This window comes from Andrena cerasifolii, chromosome 14, assembly GCF_050908995.1.
Source record: "Andrena cerasifolii isolate SP2316 chromosome 14, iyAndCera1_principal, whole genome shotgun sequence".
Taxonomy (NCBI): Eukaryota; Metazoa; Arthropoda; class Insecta; order Hymenoptera; family Andrenidae; genus Andrena; species Andrena cerasifolii.
This window is the reverse complement of record NC_135131.1, coordinates 6,567,348-6,582,176: the sequence shown is the minus strand read 5'-3', so window position 1 is coordinate 6,582,176 and position 14,829 is coordinate 6,567,348. Positions and strand designations below refer to the sequence as shown.

The 14,829-nt window shown below is 40.9% G+C and overlaps 4 protein-coding genes across 9 annotated transcripts; 2 read left to right on the top strand and 2 right to left on the bottom strand.

The window, feature by feature from the left end:
- Positions 1 to 244: 244 nt before the first annotated feature.
- Positions 245 to 3,451, bottom strand: LOC143376429 (N-alpha-acetyltransferase 30). Its single transcript, XM_076826750.1, has 3 exons — positions 2,784 to 3,451; positions 2,296 to 2,471; positions 245 to 1,998 (listed from the first exon to the last, which is right to left on the bottom strand). The coding sequence occupies exons 1-3, from the start codon at positions 3,055 to 3,057 to the stop codon at positions 1,681 to 1,683; spliced, it is 768 nt and encodes a 255-aa protein (XP_076682865.1). The 5' UTR covers positions 3,058 to 3,451; the 3' UTR covers positions 245 to 1,680.
- A 505-nt stretch (positions 3,452 to 3,956) lies between these two features.
- On the top strand, positions 3,957 to 6,002 carry Rps8 (ribosomal protein S8). Its single transcript, XM_076826758.1, has 5 exons — positions 3,957 to 4,057; positions 4,447 to 4,577; positions 4,862 to 5,113; positions 5,185 to 5,314; positions 5,843 to 6,002. The coding sequence occupies exons 1-5, from the start codon at positions 4,054 to 4,056 to the stop codon at positions 5,950 to 5,952; spliced, it is 627 nt and encodes a 208-aa protein (XP_076682873.1). The 5' UTR covers positions 3,957 to 4,053; the 3' UTR covers positions 5,953 to 6,002.
- A 246-nt stretch (positions 6,003 to 6,248) lies between these two features.
- Positions 6,249 to 12,867, bottom strand: Zmynd8 (Zinc finger MYND-type containing 8). Of its 5 annotated transcripts, none has more exons than XM_076826735.1 (7): positions 12,754 to 12,867; positions 11,275 to 11,743; positions 10,792 to 11,110; positions 10,536 to 10,716; positions 8,368 to 10,449; positions 7,723 to 8,012; positions 6,249 to 6,814 (listed from the first exon to the last, which is right to left on the bottom strand). In XM_076826735.1, exons 2-7 carry the CDS (start codon positions 11,703 to 11,705, stop codon positions 6,686 to 6,688), a joined length of 3,432 nt encoding a protein of 1,143 aa, XP_076682850.1. In that variant the 5' UTR covers positions 11,706 to 11,743; positions 12,754 to 12,867; the 3' UTR covers positions 6,249 to 6,685. The 5 variants fall into 5 exon arrangements, with proteins under 5 accessions (XP_076682850.1, XP_076682848.1, XP_076682849.1 ...); XM_076826733.1 differs by lacking the exon at positions 12,754 to 12,867 and adding an exon at positions 12,428 to 12,618; XM_076826734.1 differs by lacking the exon at positions 12,754 to 12,867 and adding an exon at positions 11,902 to 12,070.
- A 73-nt stretch (positions 12,868 to 12,940) lies between these two features.
- Positions 12,941 to 14,758, top strand: Ufsp1 (UFM1 specific peptidase 1). Of its 2 annotated transcripts, XM_076826752.1 has the most exons (5): positions 13,045 to 13,186; positions 13,307 to 13,461; positions 13,566 to 13,700; positions 13,942 to 14,112; positions 14,340 to 14,758. In XM_076826752.1, the coding sequence occupies exons 3-5, from the start codon at positions 13,566 to 13,568 to the stop codon at positions 14,685 to 14,687; spliced, it is 654 nt and encodes a 217-aa protein (XP_076682867.1). In that variant the 5' UTR covers positions 13,045 to 13,186; positions 13,307 to 13,461; the 3' UTR covers positions 14,688 to 14,758. The 2 variants fall into 2 exon arrangements, with proteins under 2 accessions (XP_076682866.1, XP_076682867.1); XM_076826751.1 differs by lacking the exon at positions 13,307 to 13,461 and having other exon boundaries at positions 12,941 to 13,081.
- Positions 14,759 to 14,829: the final 71 nt, after the last annotated feature.

Below are 14,829 nucleotides of genomic sequence, written 5' to 3'. Positions count from 1 at the left end.
TCGTCGACCACCCTCGAGGGCGAGTTCTTCTCCCCTTTCGCTCATCTCCGATTTCAATTCCGCAATAACTCCTCATTATCCTGGGAAATGATTGTGGTAATCCGAGTCTGCTTCCTAAGGAACGGTGCTTGCCGAGGGGCGGGCAGGGTGAAAGGTGAAGCGTGTATGTGTGTATACTATGTACCTATGTGCGCGCGTGCTCTTTCGCGTGACATTCTATGTGTGAGATAGAAATAGCCGAGTCTGAAAACATTTATGCATTTTTATTAACATTTTTACACTTTTTAATATTTACGTGTACGATCTGTGCCTCGCATTTATTTTATACAAAGATAGATACATGTAATGAACGAACAGCAGTAAATACGGCTTTGCGTTAGGAATATTATAGTTTGGCAAATGATAATTCTTTCCTTAGTTCTGTGTTCATGTATACATATATATAAATATATATATTAATATATATATTTAATATATATATATATATGTATATATATGAATAAATAAATATATATATAAATATATATATATAAATATATATATATTTATACACGTACATAGGTCTATGTTTACGTGTGCATACATCTATCGCGCACGCGCCCATATACATATACGTAAGGAAAAAAATATACATAGGTACATACATGCATGCATTCGTACGCATGTATGCACTTACGTACTCAGGCATCCAAGTTTACACGCTTCCATTTACTATGTTACAGTGATGTCCGATTGAAAATACTCGATCCAATAGTTTTAGCGTCCGTGAGACTCTGAATTTTATCGTGTGCCCAATCGATGTTTACACGATGTCCGATACCTGATACCCGATACAATGAACTCATACCAACCATTCTCTTTACTGCATATGTACGTGTACACGTCTAGAAATAATATCTATTAATGTTGACAAAGTATCCTATCGTTCGATTAACATTTTGTACGACAAGCGACAACAGATTTTCCTTCACCTCCCGCGACAGTGGGCCGAGAGTCAAGCTAACTTAAACGCACTGATTAGGGGATCATTTTATAGTGTTATAGTGTCGCACTGTCATTGATCGCGTTCGTTGACCGACTATGAGTTTAGTACTTCATTGTATCAGAGCGCATGTTCGTGTAGCCGTGTAGCCTAACGCATGAGAAAAACATTGATTATTTTCAGTAGACGCTTCATTGTTTCGACTTTCTTTTTCCATCAGCTTCCGCTTTCATATCCATAGCTGCCACTTCGAGCCGTTCGCGAAACAAGTTAATGCCAAAGAGATTATTTTCAATAGATGCTTAACGTTCGATTGCGATGATTAAAATGACGAATCGCTTCGCTTAGGCAACGCTTTGATCCGGCATCTATTCTGCTTCCATATAGACATACATACAGACATATGTATAGATATAGGCATATTATGTATGCGATATAACGGCGCAGACTGGCAGGGAATACTCAACTGTCAAGTTAAATATTCCCCGCCATTCGATGATATACGCACGCACTAATCGCCGTGAAACGTTGCGTTTTACTTGGAAGAGGAATCTCTTGTGCGTATACAGTTAGAGTAATCGACAATCTCTTTGGCAGCAACGTTACTACGGATTTCTCGGCCTTAGAGAATACAGATGTTGTCTCTCCTCCTCAGCAATTATTGAAATCTTTTATTGGCGCAAATGTACAAGTGAATTTCACCTGAGCCAGAGCTTTAATCGAAGAGCATCCACGCCGTTCAAGTAATACCGAAACAATCGTTTGTCGCGCACAAAGCCTAGATTCTCGTATAAACGTAGCGCCGGTCGATTAGTTATCTCCGTTTCCAACACCACCTCGTCCGCGTTATCTTCCACCATAGCTTGAATCGCTCTCCTCACCAGATTCGATCCAATCTTCCGCTTTCGGTATTTCACGTCGACGGCTAACATCGCAATGTATCCTCGTTTTATCACCTTTCTGTGGATATCCAACTTGCAGACTATGGCACCGACGCACTCGTCACCATGCATCGCCTTGACGAACAAAAAGCAAGAGTTTTCTTTAAATCCTATACGTGCAAGAGAAAAAGAACCCGACGAAAGCTGGCTAAAAGTTCTTTCGGCATCCGCACATTTTCTATAGCCGTATCTCTGATCCCCTCTCTTCCTTTAAATTCTACATAGGCAACAACCAGCAAAAACAATATATATATACACTATCGTATCAACGTCTATACAGAATCACAAATTATCGTATGTATGTATATATATATGTATATATATACCAGCATCGTACGAACATACTTGATTTTTCTATAGAATAATACATACCAGAAAGCACAATTTTGGCCAATTATGAATGAAATATCTATATGTATAAATAGAGTACGGTTCGCTTAGGTCCTTTTGTATCAATTTCATAATATCAGGCATTTGTAATTCGCTTGTGTAACTAACGTACTGAATGTCATCGCCTTTATTCTCTAAGGGTAACGTGTCTGTTTTATCTAAATGTATACAAGAAGAATATGATAGAAATAAGTTATACATAAGCAGTATTTATAGTAGATATATATATATATGGAATAATATGACTAATTGTATAAAAGCTAGATTGTACACGTTATATGGAGAGACCGCTTTCGACACTGGTTTTATGTTTCAATATGTTTATTTCGATACGCTCTATCGTCTACATTCCAGTTAAATGTCCCTCGCGAATATGTACGAGGTATTTATCAAAAGAGATGTTTAGACGTGGATAAGCACTATAAGCAGACACCATCCACACGCTAAAGATTAACATGAATTTCCCATACCGTGTTGACTTAAATGACTAGTTTCCATAGTTTTAGATTGCGGGAGGTTAGCCGTGCTGGCGATTCTTTCGGGTGAATCGTAGATACCGTTCACTCGACTTATCCCATTTGCATGTAGCTCTTCGTATATTTCGGTCGCTTTTAAAGTGAGTCGTGACTTAATGTCCAACGAGGCGATATCTGTCAGAGAATCATGCTTCTTCTCCTCGACCTTACTTTCTTCGCTCTCCGATCTATTTACATCCGCAGCCTTTTCCACCTCGACGCTCTCCATTTCACTTAATTTTCCTACCTCCCGAACGTCAGAATTTCACTGCCTCGCTCTGCGTCAGCTGAGATATGAACAGAGTGTTTTGGTGGCACCGTTCCCACAGTTTCCTCTGCAATCCCACTAACGTGTCAGCAGAATCTTTAGATGCTGCACAGAGTTTTTAATCGAATTTTCATAATTACGGCAGGCTAAATAATGGTTCGTCGGTGATTTTACGTTAAAACGCGGATATCCGACAGAAACTTCTGAACGACAAAGACGACACCATATTGAATTTCTGATTTCTGCCAAATTCTGCCAATTTCTGCAATGACTGCTGCAAGTCGAACATAAACAATGATCTTACGAGAAACAACAGTTGAGCCGCCACGGCTCGGAAATGCCACAAACCCACGAACGCGCGTTTATACATATGGGCGAATTCCACTTACGCCCAAATCGCCCGAGAGTTTCATTAGGGTAGATTTCCTTATACGCGACTGGACGCATCGTCAAGAATTTCAAAGTCGATTTTCTCGGAAAGGAAGCGCAATATCAAAAAATGTTAAACCGTTTTCTCGACTTATTTACTTATTATAAGTCGAAAAGAAAGAGTAACTTTTTATCCAGGGAAACCTAGCTTAATGAAAAGCACGGGCGATTTGGGCGTAAGTAGAAAAGATATGTTTTAGCGATTGAAAATCTTAACGCATAACGTTAAATTATACTGTATAGATATACTTGGGTGAGTGAATGTGTAATGATCGATAAGCCTAACTCGCTTTCCAAATAAAAATACAATCAAGCATCGTTTAACAGAAAGTAATACGTAGTGCAATTAAAAACGATAGAAAGATGAGAGAATTCTATTTGCTATTTAATTGTTTACGAATATGCGTTGCGCTTGATTTTCTTGTCAGCAGAGGTCGCTCGCGTCGTCAAGCGGCACCGGAAGTAAAGAGAGGCCCTACTAGTAAATCGTATGTTCAAGTTTCTTTTGGACCTAGGCACCTAGGCACGATGGGTAAGATATCCGATTTTATACGAGTTTTGTTTTCATCGCTTTGAATCCGTACTTTCTCTTCAGAACTAACTAATAAAGAATTATCGGTTGCTCACAACCGAGTCTATACCTACAGTTTAGGTTTATATTATTTCGATGAATGTAACTTAAAGATTGAAAGATCGATTTGTCAGCGGCTTCGATGTTTCGTTGCTTGAGCATGTGATACCGTCTCGGTGTATCTACATATTTCCCACGATCGCATGCACTTGTTGCCGTTCTTTCAAACTTCTAATGCGTCTTTCGAGTAGATGAAGAGCTACGCGTCGCATAGTCCTCCTTTCCGCACAAAACCGACCGATCGGTTGATTTTCATATGTACTAGATAAAAAGGAGTTTATCCATTTCAGGTATCTCACGGGATCATTGGCACAAGAGGCGAGCAACTGGTGGTAAAAGGAAGCCCATCCGTAAGAAGAGGAAGTTCGAGTTAGGACGTCCGGCTGCAAACACCAAACTTGGAACTCAGCGTATTCACACGGTATTGTTACTTGGTGTTTTCCATTCTTGCCTCGCATCTTACTATCTCTTTCAAAGTTCTCGCAATATAAAGGGCTTACAAAGGTCCAATAATTTATTTATCCTTCAAGCATAATACAATATTTCTTGATCATGAAATGATGACGACCTTTACCTACTCTGAATACTGTGCTGACCGAAATCTCACAGCGTACTGATTGAACCCCTAAATTAAACAATCCTCGTTAAGCGTACAATGCGACTGTAACCATTACGGATTCCTTTTTCTATTTCTGCATAAGTCAGGTACGCACACGAGGTGGCAATAAGAAATACAGAGCTCTCCGTCTGGACACGGGAAATTTTTCATGGGGATCTGAATGTACTACGAGAAAGACTCGTATTATCGATGTTGTATACAATGCGTCGAATAACGAATTAGTAAGGACAAAGACTCTGGTGAAGAATGCAATCGTCACTATCGATGCCACACCTTTCAGACAGTGGTACGAAAGCCATTACGCTTTGCCACTGGGTCGTAAACGGGGTGCTAAATTGGTGAGTAATTATTTTCTTAGTATTGTCATCGATTAAGTATTATAACTGAATAACTAACTAAATGTGTACAGACGGAAGCTGAGGAAGAAGTTTTAAATAAGAAACGCTCAAAGAAAGCGGAAGCTAAGTACAATGGAAGACAGAGATTCGCTAAAGTTGAACCTGCTCTGGAGGAACAATTTGCCACAGGACGTGTGCTTGGTAGGCAATCTTTTATCTAACAATTCAATATAATACATATACTGTTAATCCTTTAGAACAGGTAGCACACTATTTCAGTTCAGTATTGCATATAGAATTCAGCCATCAGTATTGCTGCATTAAATTTTGTATCACAATCAGTTTCAATCGAAAATTTCTACGTTCTCGTATATTCTCTCTCTCTTTCTCTCTTTCTCTCTTCTTCTCCCCCCCCCCCCCATGTGCTTTCGCGGATTCTGTAACCGAATGAATTAACGATAAATATGGGATCTTTATTAAATTTATACTAAAAAAGGGAATATTTTTAAATTTCGGTTTTAAAATTTTAATTAAATTAGCGGCATAAAATGGGTTAAAAAAGCAAGAGGGGTATATTTTTCTTTATCATCTCAAAGTCCCCCCCCCAGAAAAGTCTCCGGACGCCCCTTACAGTGAATCAGAATACATACCAAAGAGTAGGAAATACATTGAGACTTTTCAAAGAAAAACATTGAACAGTTCATTTTAAGTTAAAAATTTGAATTTCAGCCTGTATAGCGAGTAGACCCGGGCAATGTGGTCGAGCGGACGGTTACATACTTGAAGGCAAGGAACTTGAATTTTATATGAGGAAAATTAAAAGCAAAAAAGCTAAATAATCATGTAGCTACAGGAACAAGATAATAAAGTAATCTATATGAAAACGAGACTGGCGAGAAGAGATGTTCGTAAATGAGCAAAATATCCCATGCATGTCTCAACATCCCTACGTGAGAGTCTGAAATATGTTTACTACCTTGTCCCATGCACAACAAATACTGCCTTCTATGCGAATCAATGGGAAGGAATCAGTTCTATCACGTGAATATAAAACTGTGCGTCCGAGATCTGAGCGAAGGAAGGTATAATTAGCAAGTGAACTGCAACAGGTTAGCGAAATAATGAAAAGACTCTGTTGAAATGAAACGTTTATGTGCTTCCATTGAACTGTAACGTTAGACATAAAATTTCGTAGCTAGTTACGAATCTACACGGTAGTGTTTAGATACGAACGCAGGCGCGCACCAGTTAACCAAAACGTAACTTGGCAAACAGTTATTCGCGGTAATATTAGCAATATACAATCCAACGTATAAAAATTTAATATCGTACAATCTTATTCCGAGTATATTCATTTATACTTACAGTATGTATAACTACATAGCTCAATTGCCCACATACAAATGTTTATAAAAGCACTCCTACCATATATTTCAGTCTACTTGGACGCTTCGTAGAGCGTATATTAACAATCTTGCGCATCGATTTATACACACGAATCGTTTTGCACGGCCCGTTAATTGAAACGATGCTCGTGAGAAGACTCGTTTCTGCGCAAAATGCGATTCACAGCTATGTTGGATCTTGATTATCTTCGGTTTTCGAATAGGACAAAGACAGGGACGCCAATATCTCGCTCAATTTATTATGCGATAATGCATATATCCTGTCAACGGAGCTGTTTACTTTGGCATTATGATTCTGAAAAACATAAGGGACTTTTGGAGTATCGTATTAGGGTAGACAAAGAGAAACTTGCAGGCTTACATAATCTTAAATGCTTCTTTCACTGGATTATTGTAATGATGAGACTCGACGAAGGTATGAAGGGACCAAAGGCACGCTCAGTGTAAGTTGAATCGCGGATATAGGTCTCCAATTTCTAGTTTTAATTTAATGCGATTATAGGACTGGCTAAAGTAACGCTCGCTATTGATGATGTACATACATATATGTGTGTGTATGTGTGTACGAGCTTGCGTGAGTGCATGCATGCTGCGTATAAAATGCGCAAAGTAAAGTTTCCTTATTTACTGCGTACGTGCAGGAGTGGACAGTACTCCTTGAATAAATATTCTTTATTTCTTATAGTTTGTATTTTTACATTACAAAAAATGCCGTGTAACGAGTGCGTGCGTGTGTGAGTGCGCGCGGTGACCCACGCGCGCATACACACGCGCACACACGCACACACACACCTTTTTAATGTTTTAATTATAACACTTACATGTAAACACAGGACGCGAACAGCGGTGGAATAAAAATCTAACGTTATTATCAAAACTTATGGGGGAATCGCATGTAAAGTTACGCACAGATTTCAATGAAACTTCGTATTTAGACAGAGAAGTGAACAACGTATCGGACCAGCGTTTCGCCCGGCATGGAGGGTGAGCCTAATACTTTCCGGTATTCTATGTGTGTAACTACAAAATTTCATTAAACCCGCTGTTTAACATTTCGCTCGATTCCCGTGTTAGGTTAGGGGCTAAGTATTGATCATTCGTTTAACTTGTGGCTTCGATTTCAGAGACTTACACCGATGCGGTCTAGGCCCTCCATACGTTTGCGCTCGCATGCTGTGTATTTATCATAAGTCTGGGCATCACCTGCTGCTGATTCGAATTCGCAGCAGAGCTGGTTACGATAGTAAACGAAGGTTTTTGAGCGCAGGTTCTCATATGCATCGGCCAGTGTGACTGTTGGCATGGATAGTCGCAATATGCCGTGTTCCAGCAACAATAGAACAATGCCTCTCGACCGCACATCGCACACCATTGTTTACGTTTAATTTGTTCGATAGATCGTAGTTTCTCTTCTTCGGCTTCTCTACGAGTCTCTTCGATAGCACGCAACCGTTCAGCCTCTAGGCTTGCCTTCATCTCTCTTAATATCCGATCTGCAATTCAGAACATCTAGAAATGCCTGCACTTTGTAATGGTACGAAATGAATATTCAGCAGATTTTTAAGGTTTTTAGCAGGGGAAAATAGTATACGCACACTACAGCAGCGATGAGCAACCCGCGGGCCGCATTTCGTCTTCCAGCCACTGACCTGCAGCCCGGAATTCTTTCAATCGTAAATCTAGGTATGTTAGAAATAACAAATTCACCCCGCAAATTAAAATCCTTCGATTAGTGTATTTAAGTATTTAATATTGCGGCCGCGTAGAGTATTAGGTTTCCACTTCTGGCCACTACGGGCCACAGGTTGCTCATCACTGCGCTGCAATATGGTTGAAAAGGGGACGTACCAGTGTTGTGCTTCAATTCGGCTATTTGTTGTTGATGTTGCCATCTCATACGTTCTATTTGTAACCGTAGAAAGTGAACTGTTGCTTGATGATTATCCGACGTAGCGTATTCGCAAATCTGATTCTCTTGAGCTACTTCTTTATACGCCTCTTCCATTAGTTGGGCCATTTTTCTGGCCAAATCTTGCGCGCCGTGATATAAACGAGCACTGAGAGGGCCAGCTTCTGGTGGGAGCATCTGATATTCAATAGAATTCTGTTGAGCAGGGATGTAGATCATAGATTCAGCCGAATTCGACAATAGACTAGCCGATGAATGCGAAACAACAGCAAGTGGCGGGCAAGTGCGAGCCTTATTAGGGAACGATTTTCTGGCTTTGCTTTCTTTTTTTTGATGCGTTGTGTCTCCCGGAGGCTGTTGGGTCTCTGGAACGCCACCACCCTTTTCTTTCTCTTTCCCAATTTTCTCGGCGCTCTCGGTGCACTCAGTTTTCTCAATTTTCCCGACCTTCTCCACTGCCGACAAACTCTCAATGGGTTTCTTAATTGAGTCGGATGTACCATTGTTTACGACAAAAAATAACGCAACAGACTGATCGATGGGAGATTTTTTCAACGTCGAAGCGTCCAGGATATCGGCTTGCGTTTTGCTACCGGACATCGAACTGGGCGACGATATTGCCTTACTATCGTTGGAATTGTTTGAAGTATCCTTCAGCGATGCTGAGCTGGCCTGTATAACCGAAATGGTCGGTTCCGCCTTTAACGATTTCTGAGTTTGATTGTTCACGATGGACCTCAAAGCTTTCTCTGCATTCACTTTATCAACCATTCTAGTTTTTGGCTTATAAACCTTTCCCGCGGTTTTAGTACCCTTCGAGCTACTTCTCAGCGGGCTTGGCAAATTTTGATTGGCAGCGTCTCCTTTATTAACGTTAATTCTCAAAAGAGACGATTCGTTTTTCGGCATTACCGTCATTGGACCGTCGCTCACCGTCGAATGCTTGCCCAGAGACGTTGCCGCTTGTTTTCGCAACTTCTCCATAGATTTTCCGTCATCGACTACTTTCTCGGAATTATTATTCTGTTCTAGTAGTGTGACGTTTGATTCGACTGGATCGTCCTTAGCTGTATCACTTTCGGCCGTACTGTTTGCGTCGGTACTTTTGCTAGTGCCGGGTTTCGCGTCCTCTTTCTTGGTCAGCTTTGCGTTCGCAAGGTGTTTGTCGGATTTTGTGCCCCCCTTAGAAGTACGCTCCCCTGCCGTCGATTCGGCGTTCGACTTCGGAGGAGGATCGGAATGCGCGTCCCGTTCGCGAGTAATCGAGAGCAACTGGAGTTGGTTTTGACTGGGGTTTTCGGGTTCATCTACTTGCGGGTTCACCTGTAGATCCTCCTCGACTTTGCTTTGCTCGGTACTCGTATCAAGATCGGTGAACGACTTGCTTTCGTTGTCAGAATTATCCGCTCTCTCCGAATCACTTTGTGACTTGGCTTTGACGTGCAGCCGTTTCTTGACAAATGGCTTCTTCTTGGGGTTGGGAAATTGCGAAGATGCACAGCCATTGGAACATAGAGGATCGTAATTCGGTAGCATTAATTTTATTTGCGTTGGATCATGCGGATTGTATTGCACTTTGGGGGGCGCGAATTTAAACTGACCAAATACAAGCTCAAGCTTTCGGCAATGTCGTGTAATCTCTCTGACGCATTCTTCCATATCCAATTTCCTTTTACGTGGCAGTGGAACCGGTGGCTCTTCGGAGTACAAGTACAGGTCTCGTGGCGGTACCCATGCACGATCGTGCTCGCCAAAGAAACGCACGTCTACGAAACCTTGGGAGTTTATTCGCGGCATAGCTTTGGCTGGCCAGAACGGGAAACCTTTCAGCTTGGCCCACACGAGTGGATGAGGACGGTGGCAGGGTTCGATGAACCACGATGGTTGCGGTCTCGGTAAGTTCCTCCCATGAGCATAACAATCCGGGCAAGCTTCGATCTCTGACACTTCTTGGCGCGCCAACTTAATTATCTGTTTCGCAGCATTCGTTAATTTAGATGTATCGGTGTACACACCACCGCCTGAATAATTTAAATGAAACTGTAGAAATTATTTAATCCCAGCTCCTATTAAATTAACTTAACGTACGATAGAATACATTACGTACACGTGTTAAACACAATGCAATTGTGCTGTATCCATTTGGCATCGGCCATGAACGCGTCCGTACTGCCGTACAATTTAGCCCGCACGTTCGACTCCAGTAGGCTCAGATCCATTGGTTTCACCACGTAGTGTAGATAATTCGGAGCTTCGGAGAGTTCAACTGGTTTCCAGAATGGCTCGGACTGTGACAGAAAAGTTCTGAAATTTCATGGGACGCGACAACGGAGATGTAAATAGAAGTATGGCACAGTACGTACGCCAGGGTACTCTCTCATTCTCTCGACTACATGCTTCAATAATAAACACAATTGATCAACCGACAATTGAGCCATAGCGGTAGACCGTGTCTCTGCATTCTCTGCTCGCAAAATAGCTGCGCAATCTCCGCATATCCAATTTTGGATAGGCGCTCGCGGCATCCCTATGCACCTGCGGTGCCAGGATCGTGGACACGCGCTGCAATGCGCTTCTACCGACTCTTTATGGCATCGCCAGCAAAATTTATCGTTCGCACTTTTTTTCTTTCGTTTACTCCTGGGATTATGTTCCTCTGAAAGTGAATCTGCTTCTTGAGTACTAGAAAGTTAATTAAGTTCCTTAATGACATGTACGTGTGTGCGTGCGTGCGTGCGTGCGAGTGTGTAGTTCTGCGTGTATGTATCGATATATAACGAACGGTGTCGAAATCGCTATGAAATTTGTTGAGAAATATGTTAAAAGCAGATACTGTCCGCACTCACACAGTGTTTCGCTGCTTTCTTTTCAGACTAGACCCACTCCTGATCGTTGTTTCTTTCGCACTGTCGCTCTTATTAATCTTGGAGCCATTTTCCAATACAGAGGAGAGCGTGTCCGACGTTTCTGTATCCTTTACGCAATCCACTTTACTCTGGTTACATTCATCCTTGTTATCGTTCTCTAAAATAATCACCTCCTGCTCGTTTTCACTCTTCCTCTCATCGTACTTTGTAGCTCTCTCCACGTCTTTAATACTATCTATTGCATCTGCAACTAAGATTTTACTGTCGTCCCCGGTAGACGCATCGATGGAATTATCTTGCTCGCTCTGAACGTCCATCAACTGTGAAGTTTCCTTTCGTGAGTCCGATATATCCAGGCTCTCTAGCTGTAGAGAATTTTCCAGCCTTTCTTGAGCCTCTACAGATGTCATTTTTACTCATTGCACGTGTTTACTTATGTATATGTTGGCTGAAACGTAAAAATAAAGAATAGGACAATTAGTGCTCGCATAAATGGAAGTAAAACTTGTATGTTACAAATGAATATCTGTCCTTTCAAATGAAACATTTACGCCGTTGATTTATAATGCATGATCTTGTACAAAACTAAGGAAGCTTATTACATACACTTTCATTACAAATGCAACACTTAATGGACAGACTTCATATTGCAAAGCTATGCGCAAACAATGATAATATTCTGTTATATATATATATATATATATATATAAAATTTATTCATTTCCAGCCACATTAAAATACACTGATGATTTCTTGTTAGAAGATTAATGTGCTACGATTGTACTGTTTGCATTCACTGCTGTTCTCCATTTCATACACAGTCACGCGCGCGGGCGCGCGAACGCACACACGAGCGCGCGCCCGCACACATACGCGTGCAGTTGACATAGTATATTTTTTGCTTTCTTGCTCCGACACAATCAGATGGAGATGTACATACTATCAATTGGGAAATCAATAGAAAATTATGAAAATGGGCATCGAATGCTATGATCAGAGTTTTATAACAAAGGTATTGCGCTGGGTATTGATTGAGGTGATAGTGCACGATAATAGGAACTGTACAAAAGAACGCGGTAGAGTATATTCTACAGTCTACACTATAATGAACATGTATGTATGAGACAGTTACCATCTATGGAGCTCTTAAATAAATCCAGGCCTGTAATTGGCAAAAGTGTTTCGGATGGTTCACCAGTATTAGGATGTATTCGGCAGGTTGAACAAACCACCATCCATACGAATGTTAAACAGCATGGATACGCAAGATATATCACTTCCCAACACGACATTGCATCAAAACCAAAACCATAAGCATTCCTTCCCCCTCTACATGCAAGGCTCCTGTAGGCGCATATACATATGTACCTACGTGAAATTATCAGCAAATCGTGTACACGTGAAGACGTATACTTAATACATACTATTAACAAGGCACATACATATGTATGTACTTACGTGAAGATATGAATTGTATGTATGTGCATGCACACACGTGAATTTCCTAACAGGCCACATACGCGTGAAATTACTACCAGACACAACTAAATACCGATAACCAATCGAAGCACATTTCCTCAATCACCAATAAAAACACTTGTTTTATTCCTGCTGGCCGGCAGTGTTGTTTCTAACAAAATTCCGTAGTGTATGGAAATGGGAAGAAAAGATGAATGCAGATTGAACTATCTATAATCTGTAGGAAATGAAAATTGTGGGCAGCTTGCGGAACGGAGCTGGGGTTAGTCACACGGTTGACGGAGATGCCCTGTTTCAGCAATACATAGTATGTACATATATGTGATAAAGAAACTAATTATAACTGTGTTGTTGATCAAGATGGTTGCATAATGAGTTAGACTTAGTTACAGTGTTCTCAGAATCGGAGAAGGTAAATAAATGAAAAAGTTTTTTAACGAAGTTAGTTGATATAGTTGATAGGAATCACCGGTAGATGGCCACCGAGATTCCCGGCCACCACGTTCGAGTAATCTTACCTTTTTAAAATTAGCGCCAGTCGAACAGTCCTGCTGTTGAGCTCCTTCGTCGCGAATCCAATTTTTTTATAATTTGTGGGAAGCGAATTTTAAACGGTTGCGCGTTGTCAGTTTGATTGTTCTCTTTTCCGGATCGATTGTGGTATAGTAGGTGAATCGCGGGATAGCGGTAAGTTGTTACGCGCGTAAAAGAAGGCAGACGGAAACGTCTCCTTATGCCTTACGTACGTAAGTATGTTTAAATAACATTAAACGATTTCGTAAACGTTTCAGATGACCGTCGATTATACGAGAGATTTGTTGAGAAACGTTCATCGAGGCATTCTTCCACCCGAACCTGGAGAAAGTTTCTTGATTAGAGGAGATTACGAATATTGGCATTACGGTTGCGATGGCTTCAACGACAAGGTCTGTATGCATATGCATTCATACGCACATACCTATATACACACGTATTATTCGATATGAATCTCTCAACAGCTATATAGTTGAAATCTTCAAATAATATAGTTAGGCTACTATGATTTTAATTATTGAAAGAATTTAGCAGAATACAATTTCGGGTTGCGGGGAGTTGAAAGAAGTTCAGATAAGTTTAATTGTTAAGGAGGCAATATTAGAATTATTGTTTCTCTTGACGAGTGTACAGGGATGGGGCTGCGGGTACAGAACGCTGCAAACAATTTCTTCATGGATCATAATGAACAGAAACTTAGAACAGAGTGTCCCAAGTCTGAGGACTATACAAGAAGTATTAGTCGCGTTAGAGGACAAAGAAAGGTCCTTCGTCGGGTCAAGAGAGTGGATAGGAAGTTTTGAAGTAAGCAGTAGTTAAGTTACTCCCCCTTTCTTCAGCTGTCCCAGACTGTAAAACTGTTTCGTGCAATTAGCTGTTGTTTCTGTAATTTTGCAAATTCAAACTACTAAATATCGCGTATAAAGGAGTTCACCTGTTCCCAAAAATCTACTTGATGTGTATTGCACAGTTTAAGAAAGGGATGAATGCTAAACACAAAAGTGAAAAGGCCGATTAATGATAAATCATAGGTATGCCTGGTGCTGAACCACTTGTACAAAGTTCTTAGTAAGATTGTTCATATTCCAAGTGGCAATTCATTATTGGGCCAAATACCCACTATCAAAAGGCACTTCGAGGAATTTTCCAGCCCTATTATGATGGGTGGGGACAGAGACTGTTCTAGCAAATGCATAACGGGAGTTCACGAAGGCTTAAACAATACCTACTTATTGATTGTCGATCCGCATTTTATCGGCAGAGTAAAAAGCATCCAACAGTTAGAAGCTTGCCATTGGGTAAAATGGCATAACGTTAAGAACTTTGCGGACGAATCGTTTTATAATCTGTGTCTGCCACAGGTTAAATATGTATTGTGATGAGAAGGACAACTGCATAGGTGCAAATAAAAATAATTAAAAATGCAAATTTGTCCATTATTTCCACATGGATTAGAACAGGGTTGACTCGCGAGCCACCGGGGGCTCCCCCGCTTTGCTGTTACGCTAACGGCCCCCCTCC

Coding starts and splice junctions, on each gene's coding strand:
- LOC143376429 (XM_076826750.1), bottom strand. CDS start 3,057: ATGGAGAGCGTCGAGGTGGAAAAGGCTGCGGATGTAAATAGATCGGAG. Junction 2,472..2,783: donor TAGTCATTTAAGTCAACACG/GTATGGGAAATT, acceptor GTATACATTTAG/ATAAAACAGACACGTTACCC. Junction 1,999..2,295: donor GGCCAAAATTGTGCTTTCTG/GTATGTATTATT, acceptor TTGTTCGTCAAG/GCGATGCATGGTGACGAGTG.
- Rps8 (XM_076826758.1), top strand. Junction 4,578..4,861: donor GAACTCAGCGTATTCACACG/GTATTGTTACTT, acceptor TGCATAAGTCAG/GTACGCACACGAGGTGGCAA. Junction 5,315..5,842: donor TGCCACAGGACGTGTGCTTG/GTAGGCAATCTT, acceptor TTTGAATTTCAG/CCTGTATAGCGAGTAGACCC.
- Zmynd8 (XM_076826735.1), bottom strand. CDS start 11,705: ATGACATCTGTAGAGGCTCAAGAAAGGCTGGAAAATTCTCTACAGCTA. Junction 11,111..11,274: donor AGAAAGCAGCGAAACACTGT/GTGAGTGCGGAC, acceptor TTAACTTTCTAG/TACTCAAGAAGCAGATTCAC. Junction 6,815..7,722: donor CGAATTCGAATCAGCAGCAG/GTGATGCCCAGA, acceptor TATGTTTTTCAG/AATCATAATGCCAAAGTAAA.
- Ufsp1 (XM_076826751.1), top strand. CDS start 13,001: ATGAAAATTGTGGGCAGCTTGCGGAACGGAGCTGGGGTTAGTCACACG. Junction 13,082..13,565: donor CCCTGTTTCAGCAATACATA/GTATGTACATAT, acceptor TAAACGTTTCAG/ATGACCGTCGATTATACGAG. Junction 13,701..13,941: donor GCGATGGCTTCAACGACAAG/GTCTGTATGCAT, acceptor ACGAGTGTACAG/GGATGGGGCTGCGGGTACAG.